The 13,626-nt window shown below is 40.5% G+C and overlaps 1 protein-coding gene across 4 annotated transcripts in view; it reads left to right on the top strand.

Moving 5' to 3' along the window:
- LOC139755959 (ADP-ribose pyrophosphatase, mitochondrial-like) overlaps window positions 1-13,626 on the top strand; it is a 101,866-nt gene that overhangs the window by 29,354 nt on the left and 58,886 nt on the right. For all 4 annotated transcript variants that reach the window (XM_071674793.1, XM_071674792.1, XM_071674791.1 and 1 more), the window contains exon 3: window positions 10,497-10,621. In XM_071674793.1, coding sequence (XP_071530894.1) covers window positions 10,497-10,621 — 125 coding nt within the window. The remainder of the gene's footprint in view (window positions 1-10,496; window positions 10,622-13,626) is intronic.

Genomic DNA, 13,626 nt, shown 5'->3' with positions numbered 1-13,626 from the left:
TACCTATCTCTCCTTTTTTCTCATCTTGGTTACATCCACACACATTTAGACACCCCAATCTGAGTGTTTGAGGAGGATGAGCACTCCCCACATGACTCCTTCTTCTGTTTCCCCTTTTAGAAAATCAAAATACAAGGAGGGGAGGGTTTCAGGCTCCCTGCTCCCATCCCCTTTTGTCGCCTTCTACGACAACTGAGGAATGCGTGCGAAGTATTCTTTCTCCCCTATCCCCAGGGATAACATAAATATATAAGGAAATTATTTAAAAGATGAGAGAGAGGGTACTTACCTTTTTGTACATATGACAAGATATAGCCATAATGGTAGGGTAGCTTGATATATGGGACTTCTCTTTTCAGCTATCACTTGCTTACATGACTATCTATTCTTGGTTCATCTGGGATTGATTCCAACTAAATGTCAAGTAATCTCTTGTTTATTTCTGCATTCTGTGAAAATTTCCTATTTCTCTGTGAAGTATATTGAATAGTCATTTCAATTTCCTGGCTGGGCTTTTGAATTGTTTTGTATGATTATTTTGTGTATGTTCCATGGTATTCTTGTAGATTTTAAGAATTTTGCATCTTTGTGATGTTTCAATTTCAATACATTTTCTGTATACCTTCACTTTGTTGCCATTCATAGAATAACATTTATCTTTCCCTTCGTTATATGCTTTATAGTTCCAGTTCTTTCAGCCCTTCGTGTGCTCCATTTTCTCAGTTTTGCATTTGAAATGCTTTTGAATTTTCCCTAATTTGTTTTATATTTATTTTATTGGTGACCAGACATCATGTATTCCCTGCATGTTGTAAAAGGCGACTAAAAGGGTTGGGAGCAGAGGGCTGGAAATCCTCCCCTCCAGATTTTACTTTTTCAAAAGAAGAAACAGAGAAGGGGGCCAAGTGAGGATTTTCCCTTTCAGGCTAAGTCATCTGTTCTTAATGCTAGCTTGCTAATGCAGAAATGGCAAATATGCATGATGAATTTATGTTTTAATGTTCCTGTACTATGTCTGTTTGAGTTTATATCGTAAGTGAAATGTCACCTTTAGTGATGCTGTATCACTGGGAGTACAGTCTTGTTAAAGAACTTCTCAATCCAAAGAAGCCTACATTTCCCTACTACTGGAAGTAGCACAGCCTGAGCTGCAGGAGCCTTTAGAAATAGGTCCAGGGTAACACTAGGACTCTTTCAAAGAAATTGGTCCTAAAGTAGCTCTAAATAAGATTATAAAGATGCCTGCACTCGCTCTCCTCACCACCCCATCCAAAAAACAAATTAAAAAGCCATAGTGGCATCATACACCCGTGCCACAGACCCACCTTCACCTGGAATGACTCACCCTCCTCTCCTACTATTCACACACAAGTACACTTTTGATAAAAACTCTTCACTGCTTCTAACAGCTTTCTTTTCATACCATATAATTGTTACACCTCTATCAGTCCTACCATACGCTTTCTTGAGATCCAAAAATGCCACATTCAAGTTCTTCTATTTCTCTATTGCTCACTCAAATTCTTCTAGGCAAACATCTGATCTATGAATCCTGTACCTCTCCTGAAATCACATTGTTCTATCCCCAGTCTTCTATATGCTTTGTGCATGCCATCATCCTTCCATTCACCAGACTCCCATACAGTTTAACAGGCACACTCAACAAACTTTATTTAAATTCTATTATACTTTGACGCTGTCTCCCGCATTAGCGAGGTAGTGCAAGGAAACAGACGAAAGAATGGCCCAACCCACCCACATACACATGTATATACATAAACGCCCACACACGCACATATACATACCTATACATTTCAACGTATACATACATATACATACACAGACATATACATATATACACATGTGCATATCCATACATGCTGCCTTCATCCATTCCACCACCACCCCACGTCTCATGAAATGACACCCCCCTTCCCATTCGTGCATGTGAGGTAGTGCTAGGAAAAGACAACGAAGGCCACATTCGTTCACGCTCAGTCTCTAGCTGTCATGTGTAATGCACCGAAACCACAGCTCCCTTTCCACATCCAGGCCCCACAAAACTTTCCATGGTTTACCCCAGACGCTTCCCATGCCCTGCTTCAATCCATTGACAGCACGTCGACCCCAGTATACCACATCATTCCAATTCACTCTACCCTTTGCACGCCTTTCACCCTCCTGTATGTTCAAGTCCTGATTGCTCAAAATCTTTTTCACTCCATCCTTCCACCTCCAGTTTGGTCTCCCACTTCTTGTTCCCTCCACCTCTGACACATACATCCTCTTTGTCAATCTTTCCTCAACTCATTCTCTCCATGTGACCAAACCATTTCAATACACCCTCTTCTGCTTTCTCAACCACACTCTTTTTATTACCACACATCCCTTTTACCCTTTCATTACCTACTTGATCAAACCACCTCACACCATATGTTGTCCTCAAACATCTCATTTCCAACACATCCACCCTCCTTTGCACAACCCTATCTATCACCCATGCTTCACAACCATATAACATTGTTGGAACCACTATTCCTTCAAACATACCCAAGATAAACATTCTTGCCTTCCACACATTCTTCAATGCTCCCAGAACCTTTGCCCCCTCCCAGATCCTGCGACTCATTTCTGCTTCCATAGTTCCATCCACTTCCAAATCCACTCCCAGATATCTAAAACACTATACTAACTCAAGTTTTTCTCCATTCAAACTTACCTCCCAGTTAACTTGTCCCTCAACCCTGCTGAACCTAACAACCTTGCTCTTCTTCCCATTTACTCTCAGCTTTCTTCTTTCACACACTTTACCAAACTCTGTCACCAACTTCTGCAGTTACTCACCCGAATCAGCCACCATCGCTGTATCATCAGCGAGCAACAACTGACTCACTCCCCAAGCTCTCTCATCCACAACAGACTGCATACTTGCCCCTCTCTCCAAAACTCTTGCATTCACCTCCCTAACAACCCCATCCATCAACAAATTTAACATCCATGATGACATCACTCACCCCTGCCACAAACTGATATTCACTGGGAACCAATCACTTTCCTCTCCTCCTACTCATACACGTGCCCTACATCCTCGATAAAAACTTTTCACTGCTTCTTGCAACTTACCTCCCGTGTCACACCATATACTCTTAATACCTTTCATAGAGCATCTCTATCAACTTTATCATATGCCTTCTCCAGATCCATAAATGCTACATACTAATCCATTTGTTTTCCTAAGTATTTCTCTCATACATTCTTCAATGCAAACACCTGATCCACACATCCTCTACCACTTCTAAAACCACACTGCTCTTCCCCAATCTGATGCTCTCTACATGCCTTCACCCTCTCAATCAATACCCTTCCATACAATTTCCCAGGAATACTCAACTTATACCTCTGTAATTTGAACACTCGCCTTTATCCCCTTTGCCTTTGTACAATGGCACTATGCATGTATTCTGCCAATCCTCAGACACTTAACCATGAGCCACACATATATTGAATATCCTCACCAACCAGTCAACAACACAGTCACCCCCATTTTTCAATAAATTCCACTGCAATACCATCCAAACCTGCCACCTTGCTGGCTTTCATCTTCTGCAAAGCTTTCACTACCTCTTCTCTGTTTACCAAATCATTCTCCCTGACCCTCTCACTTCGCACACCACCTCGACCAAAACACCCTATATCTGCCATTCTGTAATCTAACACATTCAACAAACCTTCAAAATACTCACTCCATCTCCTTCTCACATCACCACTACTTGTTATTACCCCCCCATTTGCCCCCTTCACCGATGTTCCCATTTGTTCTCTTGTCTTGCACACTTTATTTACCTCCTTCCAAAACATATTTTTATTCTCCTTTAAATTTAATGATACGCTCTCACCCCAACTCTCATTTGTTCTCTTTTTCACCTCTTAAACCTTTCTCTTGACCTCCTGCCTCTTTCTTTTATACATCTCCCAGTCATTTGCAATATTTCCCTGCAAAAATCATCCAAATGCCTCTCTCTTCTCTTTCACTAATAATCTTACTTCTTCATCCCATCACTCACTACCCTTTCTAACCTGCCCACCTCTCACGTTTCTCATGCCACAAGCATCTTTTGTGCAAGCCATCACTGCTTCCCTAAATACATCCCATTCCTCCACACTCCCCGTACATCCTTTGCTCTCACCTTCTTCCATTCTGCACTCAGTCTCTCCTGATACTTCCTCACACAAGTCTCCTTCCCAAGCTCGCTCACTCTCACCACTCTCTTCACCCCAACATTCTCCTTTTCTGAAGACCTCTACAAATCTTCACCTTCACCTCCACAAGATAATGATCAGACATCCCTCCAGTTGCATCTCTCAGCACATTAACATCCAAAGTCTCTCTCACGTGCCTATCAATTAACACAATCCAATAACGCTCTCTGGCCATCTCTCCTACTTACATACGTATACTTATGTATATCTCTCTTTTTAAACCAGGTATTCCCAATCACCAGTCCTTTTTCAGCACACAAATCTACAAGCTTTTCACCATTTCCATTTATAACACTGAACACCCCATGTCCACCAATTATTCCCTCAACTGCCACATTAATCACCTTTGCATTCAAAATCACCCATCACTATAACTACTAACACACTCACTCAGCTGCTCCCAAAACACTTTCCTCTCATGATCTTTCTTCTCATGCCAAGATGCATAGGCACCAATAATCACCCATCTCTCTCCATCCACTTTCAGTTTTACTCATATCAATCTAGAGTTTACTTTCTTACACTCTATCACATATTCCCACAACTCCTGTTTCAAGAGTAGTGCTACTCCTTCCTTTGGTCTTGTCCTCTCACCAACCCCTGACTTTACTCTCAAAACATTCCCAAACCACTCTTCCCCTTTACCCTTGAGCTTCATTTCACTCATAGCCGAAACATCCAGGTTCCTTTCCTCAAACATACTACCTATCTCTCCTTTTTTTTCATCTTGGTTACATCCACACACATTTAGACACCCCAGTCTGAGCCTTCGAGGAGGATGAGCACTCCCCGTGTGACTCCTTCTTCTGTTTCCCCTTTTAGAAAGTTAAAATACAAGTAGGGAAGGGTTTCTAGCCCACCGCTGCCATCCCCTTTAGTTGCTTTCTACGACACGTGGGGAATGTACAGGAAGTATTCTTTCTCACCTATCCCCAGGGATGATCAGTCAATACCCTCCCATATAATATCCCAGGAATACTCAACAATCGTATGCCCCTGTAATTTGAACACTCACCTTTATCCCCCTTGCCTTTGCACAATGGCACTATGCATGCATTCCTCCAATCCTCAGGCACTTCACCATGGTCCATACATACAGTGAATATCCTTACAAACCAATCAACAACACAGTCCCCCCCTTTTTTTGATAAATTCCACTGCAATACCACCCAATCCTGCTGCCTTGCCAGCTTTTATCATACGCAAAGCTTTCACTACCTCTTCTCTGTTCACCAAGCCATTCTCCCTGACCCTCTCACTTCACACACCACCCTGACCAAAACACCCTATACCTGTCACTCTATCATCAAACACAATCAACAAACCTTCAAAATACTAACTCCATCTCCTTCTCACTTCATCTACTTGTTATTACCTCCCCATTTGCCCCCTTCACTGATGTTCCCATTTGTTCTCTTATACTAAGCACTTTATTTGCCTCCTTCCAAAACATCTTTTTTTTTTTTTCCTAAAATTTAATGATACTTTCTCACCCCAACTCTCATTTGCCCTCTTTTTCACCTCTTGCACCTTTCTCTTGACCTCCTGCTGCTTGCTTTTATACATCTCCCAGTTCTTTGCACTACTTCCCTGCAAAAATCATCCAAATGCCTCTCTCTTCTCTTTCACTAACAATCTTATTTCTTCCTCGCACCATTCACTACCCTCTCTATTCTGCCCACCTCCCACCTTTTTCTGTCACATGCATCTTTTGCACAAGCCATCACTGCTTTCCTGAATACATCCCATTCCTCCCCACTCCCCTTATGTCATTTGCTCTCATCTTTTGCCACTCTGCACTCAATCTCTCCTGGGACTCCTCACACAAGTCTCCTTTCCAAGCTCACTTACTCACACCACTCTCTTCTCCCCAACATTCTCTCTTTTTTTCTGAAAAGCTCTACAAATCTTCACTTTTGCCTCCACAAGACAGTGATCAAACATCACTCCTGCCCCTCTCAGCGCATTAACATCCGAAAGTCTCTCTTTTACATACGTATCAATTAACACTTAATCCAATAATGCCCTCTGGCCATTTCTCCTGCTCACATATGTATACTTATGTATATCTCTCTTTTTAAACCAGGTATTCCCAATCACAAGTCCTTTTTCAGCACAAATCCTGAAGCTTTTCACCATTTCCATTTTCAACATTGAACACCCCATGTAAACCAATTATATCCTCAACTGTCGCATTACTCACCTTTGCATTCAAATCACCCATCATTATAACCTGGTCTCGTACGTCAGTGCTGCTAACACATTCGCTCAGCTGCTCCCAAAACACTTTCCTCTTATGATCTTTCTTCTCATGCCAAGATGCATAGGCACCAATAATCACCCATCTCTCTCCATCCACTTTCAGTTTTACTCATATCAATCTAGAGTTTACTTTCTTACACTGTATCACATATTTCCACAACTCCTGCTTCAGGAGGAGTGCTACTCCTTCCTTTGCTCTTGTCCTCTCACCAACCCCTGACTTTACTCCCAAGGCATTGCCAAACCATTCTTTCCCTTTACCCTTGAGCTTCGTTTCACTCAGAGTCAAAACATCCAGGTTTCTTTTCTCAACCATACTACAATCTCTCCTTTTTTCTCATCTTAATTACATCCACACACATTTAGACACCCCAATCTGAGCCTTCAAGGAGGATGAACACTCCCTGCATGACTCCTTTTTCAGTTTCCCCTTTGAGAAATTTAAATACAAGGAGGGGAGATTCCAGATTCCTGCTCCTTTAGTCGCCTTTTATGACACGCAGGGAATACATGGAAAGTATTCTTTATCTCCTATCCCCTTTTGTATGTCTACAAATCCAGATCATCCCACATCTACCAGTCTGTTATTGAACCATTTCAAGATACTCACTTTAGCTTCTTTTTACTTCATTTCTACTTGATACCACATCTTCATTTGCTTTCTTCACTGATGTTCTCATTTCTTATTTTGTTTTTCTCACACTGTTAACCTCCATCCAAAACATTTTATTATTTTCCCCTAGGTTTGCTGACATGTTCTCACTCGAACTCTCCAATGCCCTCTTTTTCAGCCCTTGTACATTCTTTTTAAACTCCAGCTGCCTTTTCTTGCATGTCTCCCAATCAGTTGTACTTCATCCCTGCGAATGGTTCCCACATACCTCTTTGTTTTCAAATAATATCCCTAGATTCTTCTTTTTTCTTTCAGTTGTAAATTTACTTCTTCATTCACCACTCACCACCCTTTCTCGCCTGCCTGTCTTTTACTTTCCGCATGTAGACACTTCACTTGCATATGTAAGTAGTGCTGTTCTAAATCCCTTCCATTCCTCAGCCATTCCTCCAGCTTCATATACTGTTACCTTTGCTGCTCTGCTGTCAATCTCTCAAAGTATGTCTTCACACGAGCCTCTTTCCCAAGCCCACTCACTTTCACAACCCTCTTCTCACCAATATGACTTCCTCTTTTCCTAAAGCTTCTTCAAACGTTTACTCTCATCTTCACAAAGGAATGATTAGACATCCCACCAGCTGTTCCTCTCAGCACATTCACAACCAGGAGTCTGTTCTTTGATTTGCTATGCTGTCTTTCCCACACCGCAGCGTACAATTGTGTATGTCCCTCTTTTTAATCCAGGTATTCCCAAGCACTGGTTCTTTCTCAGCACAACTCCAAAAGCTGTTCACTATTTTCATTTGCAATCCTAGTTACCTCCTGCCCCAAGATTAAACCCTTATATGGCACACTAACATTCAAATCACCCATCAATAATACTTGATCTTTTGTATTAAAATTGTGATATACTCTCTCAGCTCCTTCCAAAACACTCGCCTCTCCTCCTTACTTCTCTCAGCATCTGGAAACACCTTTCATAATCTCAGTTTCACCCACAACAGTCTGAGGTGCACTTCCTCATGCTCTTTCACATTATTACTGTTAGTAGTAGTATGTAACCCAAGGTCCCCTTCTATGTGAATTCTATGGTTTTAAAGCTGTTCTCCAGTCAGGACCTGAGTAAGATGGGCTCCTTTGGGTTGAGAAGGTTCTCAAGGATGCTGTAATCTTTTCTATCTGCTGATAATGTTAAGTCACCACCTATCCCTTAAACATTGAAAATGCTGTCATTGTATCAAAAGATTCTTCATGGCCAAGTTACAGTGTAACTTCTATACAGAAGACACAGGATTCCACATTTGTACTGTGTTCACCCAATTGACTAAGACAGACCATCACTTCACTTTGCAGTAAAAAGGGAATAGAAGAGGGAAAATGTCATGCCTGTTTTTAAGAAACATCTTGGGAATTTGTGCTGAATTACAGACCAGTTATAAAAGTCTGGTATGTACAGCATATGCACAGGAGAAGCAACATAAGTGAGAGAAAATGCAGATTGAAAGAAAAGTAATGTGTAACAAACACACTTGACTTATTTGGTAAGAATGAGAACCAATTCAGAGAGAAGAAATGGATTGATAGATTATGTTTGTAAACTGTCTGAAAGCATTTGACTTAGCCATATTGGAGGCTAGTAAAGAAGCTGGATCTTTAGGTGCAAATAAGAGAAGATTCTTTTGATGAATAGATTACCTTTGTAGGAGAGAGCAAAGGACAAATGAAATGAACTGGGCTCACCAGTGGCATGGCTCAGGGCTCAGTCCTGGGATCATTGTTTCTTTAAATATATACATATGACATGCCAGGACTAGACTCATACCTGAATATGTTTGGAGACGATGCCACATTCATTAAAGAAATAGAGAATGATGAGGGTTGCATCACCTAACAAGGAGACCTAGACAAAGTTCAAAGTTGATCTGATACATGGATGATGAAATTCAGCCCGAGTAAATGCAAATTAATGAGGATGGGACAAAACAAAAGAAGGCTTCATTATGAATATTAGTGTGCCTGAAATAAGGCATAAGGATCAGCATGTAAAACATGGGAGTTGACATTGTACCTAACCTGTTCCAGAGCTCTCAACTGGGAGTATTATTAAAGAGACAAACTGTCTATTACCAAATATTAAAAATGCCAAATATTGAAAATGTATTTGAATTCATGGAAAAGGAAATGTCCAGCAAACTATTCACAACATACATTGTACCAGGATTGAAATATATTTCTCAGTTTTGGTCACAGCCATGAAAGAAGTATAAGAACTGATGAAGACAGTATAAACAATGTTCCCTAAATTGCAAGTTAAGTTATGGTGAAAGGTTTGGGGCTGTAAGTTTGCCCTGCATCAAAGAGAAAGGAGTAAAGGGTGACATAATCACAGCTTTCAAGTTTCTTAATCAGTTTGATGATGTCAGAAGTAAATATTTCTTCATGAATTGTAAGGATGGGGTTACCAGGGGCATAGCAAGAAAGAGAGAACAAACTTGTTAGAAAGGATATAAAGAATATGTTTTTTGTCTCCTTTGTAGGATATTCATCCCTGGGGATAGGGGAGAAAGAATACTTCCCACATATTCCCTGCGTGTCGTAGAAGGCGACTAAAAAGGGAGGGAGCGGGTGGCTGGAAATCCTCCCCTCTCTTTTTTTTTTTTTTTTTTAATTTTCCAAAAGAAGGAACAGAGAAGGGGGCCAGGTGAGGATATTCCCTCTAAAGCCCAGTCCTCTGTTCTTAACGCTACCTCACAAACGCGGGAAATGGCGAATAGTAGTATGACATTGCAGGATGTGAAACACCTAATATTTATCAAAGGGTGGATGAATTGAATATGATAAAACTGTGAATGCCAGCAACCTAATATATATCAAAGGGTGGATGAATTGAATATGATAAAACTGTGAATGCCAGCAGCATACAAAAGTTTAAAAAGTATGATTATAGAGAAAGTTCAATAGGTGGACCTCACAAATGTAAAACTACCTCCCTGTATTGTACAAAGTGGTAATTACATAAGAGGGAAAAGGAATAAGGTGAAGGTGGCCAGTACCATGAGAAGGGAAATTAAGGAAATTTATTAGGGAGAGGATCCAGGAGGATGTTCGGGGGATGGAGCATGCTGGGAAGGTGTGTTTGGGTTGTATAGTTTAGTGATTTTTCTGTTGTGGTCATCCTGTAAAGGAGGAGGTGAGTTTCTGGATTATAAGGTATTAGAGATATAGATAGATGCCTGTATGGACCTTTTTTTAGTGGGATCCAGTACTGAATGGCAAATGTATATTTTTACTGATTGTTTGTACAAAATTTCAATTGAAGTTTAGATAGTAAGACAGACTTTATATCTTCATGATCTCCTAGGTTCCACGTGGGGAGGTTCCAGATGATAAGATAGAGTGGTCAATAGCTTTTCCTGAGTACAAGCCAAGACAGTACACAGCTGCACACATTCTTTCTGGTCCTTCATATGCAGACCCTGATATAAGGTAAGTGACATGAAGTAGATTTATCACCATGTCAGTATTTAAGTTAATTTGCTAGACAATTTTTTTTGAAATTGGACTCTTATCCTTTAATTTCACAGTTCCTTAGATATAATCCTCCCAGAGAAAAAAAATTACAAAGCATGTCTATATAAAAATTATTAAAGAAAATATCCCAAAAACAGTATAATTCCTTTGATATTGGTTTGATATGGTGATGAGTGCATGGGGGCAGGTGGCAAGTGTACAGTGATATTGTTTTTCAGGCTTGATTTCACACTATATATGTCTGAGCAATACTGTACACTTATTATGTTTTTTCGATTGTTAATCAAACTTTATACTCTGAGCACATTATTCACACATATCTATATATATATCATCTATGTATTATTTCCACATTACTTAGACATGCAGAACTCTAGTCACTTGAATAAATGAACAAATATTTTCTCATCATCGACAATATACATACAGGTACACCTCCAAATTTCCATCAGCTGATGGCTCGGTACCTCCTTTAGTCCAAACAGAATTACGTGAGGAAACTTGAAATTACTGCAGCCACCAGACTGACTTACTGGGCGGCCACAGATGGTGTTGTGTGTAGGGCGCGCTTATTTACATTCTTTACACTGCACTTGTTGGTGGTGATACTGCAATTCTGTGAGATTCTTAGCTTACTTTGCTTAAATTTAACCCTGGCTATGGCTTCTAAGACATATGAGAGTGTCAGTCGAGGTGTCAAACATAAACACCAGTCCATATTGATCCAAGATAAAGTAGAACTGTTGAAACTATGGACCGTGGTGTTTCGGTGCATAAGCTGTGTGACATCTACAGTATTGGTTTGTCAACTGTTTATGGCATAAAGAAGCAAAGGGAGAAAATATTGAAATTCTATGCAGACAAGCAATTCCAAGAAGCAAATGACGATCAGGAAAACTATGAAAGATGGTAAGAGCACTGAGCACGATTGAGTGATGGAATGGTTTCGACTGCATCAGAGTGATGGAGTGGACTTGTCAGGTAGCATGATAATGAATCAGGCTAAGTTGTTCCATAAAGAACTTAAATTACAACATGTGTAACTATAGTGAAGGATGGCTTCAAAGATTCAAGAAGCATCATGGAATTTCCATGAATAAATTATGGTGAGAAAAGTGGTCCACAAACCACAAAGGAGCTCCCAAGTATGTGGACAAATTTGCAAAACTCGTAGCTGACAAGCACCTCAGTCCTGAGCTGGTGTATAATGTATTTAATTTACTTATTTGATTTACATTCAATATTTGTTTAGTTTAAATTCCTAGCAGTCCATTGTATATTTCAGACACTTGGGAGATGTATAATTAGTGGGTTAGAGGTGTGTTGATCAATTATTACGTGACCACGGTTGGTCCGGTGAAATGGTTAATCCAGCAAGGCTTTGGAACCAAGAGTGCCAGAAAGGAACCTGGATGTTTTGACTCTGAGTGAAACGAAGCTCAAGGGTAAAGGGAAAAGTGGTTTGGGAATGTCTTGGGGGTAAATTGAGGGGTTGGTGAGAGGACAAGAGCAAAGGAAGGAGTAGCACTACTCATGAAGCAGGAGCTGTGGGAATATGTGATAGAATGTAAGAAAGTAATCTCTAGATTGATATGGGTAAAACTGAAAGTGGATAGAGAGAGATGGGTGATTATTGGTGCCTATGTACCCAGTCATGAGAAGAAAGATCATGAGAGGCAAGTGTTTTGGGAGCAGCCAAGTGAGTGTGTTAGCAGTTTTGACGCACGAGACCGGGTTATAGTGATGGGTGATTTGAATGCAAAGGTGAATAATGTGGCAGTTGAGGGTATAATTGGTGTGCATAGGGTGTTAAGTGTTGTAAATGGAAATGAAGTTTGTTGATTTGTGTGCTGAAAAAGGACATGAATGGGAATACCTGGTTTGAAAAGAGAGATATACATAAGTATACATATGTAAGTAGGAGAGATGGCCAGAGCGTTATTGGTTTACATTTTAATTGAGAGGCATGTGAGAGACTTTTGGATGTTAATGTGCTGAAAGGGGCAACTGGAGGGATGTCTGATCATTTTCTTGTGGAGGTGAAGGTGAAGATTTGTAGAGGTTTTCAGAAAAGAAGAGAGAATGTTGGGGTGAAGAGAGTGGTGAGAGTAAGTGAGCTTGGGAAGGAGACTTGTGTGAGGAAGTACCAGGAGAGATTGAGTGCAAAATGGAAAAAGGTGAGAGCAAATGACTTAAGGGGAGTGGGGGAGGAATGGGATGTATTTAGGGAAGCAGTGATAGCTTGCACAAAAGATGCTTGTGGCATGAGAAAGGTGAGAGGTGGGCAGATTAAAAAGGATAGTGAGTGGTGTGATGAAGAAATAAGATTGTTAGTGAAAGAGAAGAGAGATGAGTTTTGATGATTTTTGCAGGAAAGTAGTGCGATTGACTGGAAGATGTATAAAAGAAAGAGGCAGGTCTAGAGAAAGGTGGAAGAGGTGAAAGAGAGGGCAAATGAGAGTTGGGGTGAGAGAGTATCATTAAATTTTAGGGAGAATAAAAAGATGTTTAGGAAGGAGGTAAATAAAGTGCATAAGACAAGAGAACAAATAGGATCATTGGTAAAGGGGGATAATGTTGAGGTAAAAACAAGTAGTGGTGAAGTGAGAAGGAGATGAGTGAGTATTTTGAAGGTTTGTTGAACGTGTTTGATGATAGAGTGGGAGATATAGGGTGTTTTGCTCGAGGTGGTATGCGAAAGTGAGAGAGTCAGGGAAAATGGTTTGGTAAACAGAGGAAGTAGTGAAAGCTTTATGGAAGATGAAAGCCAGCAAGGCTGTGGGTTTGGATGGTATTGCAGAGGAATTTATTAGAAAAAGGGGTGACTGTGTTGTTGACTGGTTGGTAAGGATATTCATTTGATGTATGGTTCATGGTAAAGTGCCTAAGGATTGGCAGAATGCATGCATAGTGCCATTGTACAAAAGCAAAGGGGATAAAGTTGAGTGCTCAAATTACAG

This window comes from Panulirus ornatus, chromosome 20 (assembly GCF_036320965.1).
Source record: "Panulirus ornatus isolate Po-2019 chromosome 20, ASM3632096v1, whole genome shotgun sequence".
Classification (NCBI taxonomy): Eukaryota; Metazoa; Arthropoda; class Malacostraca; order Decapoda; family Palinuridae; genus Panulirus; species Panulirus ornatus.
Note: the sequence above shows the minus strand (reverse complement) of the source record. Positions and strands in the feature narration are given on the sequence as shown.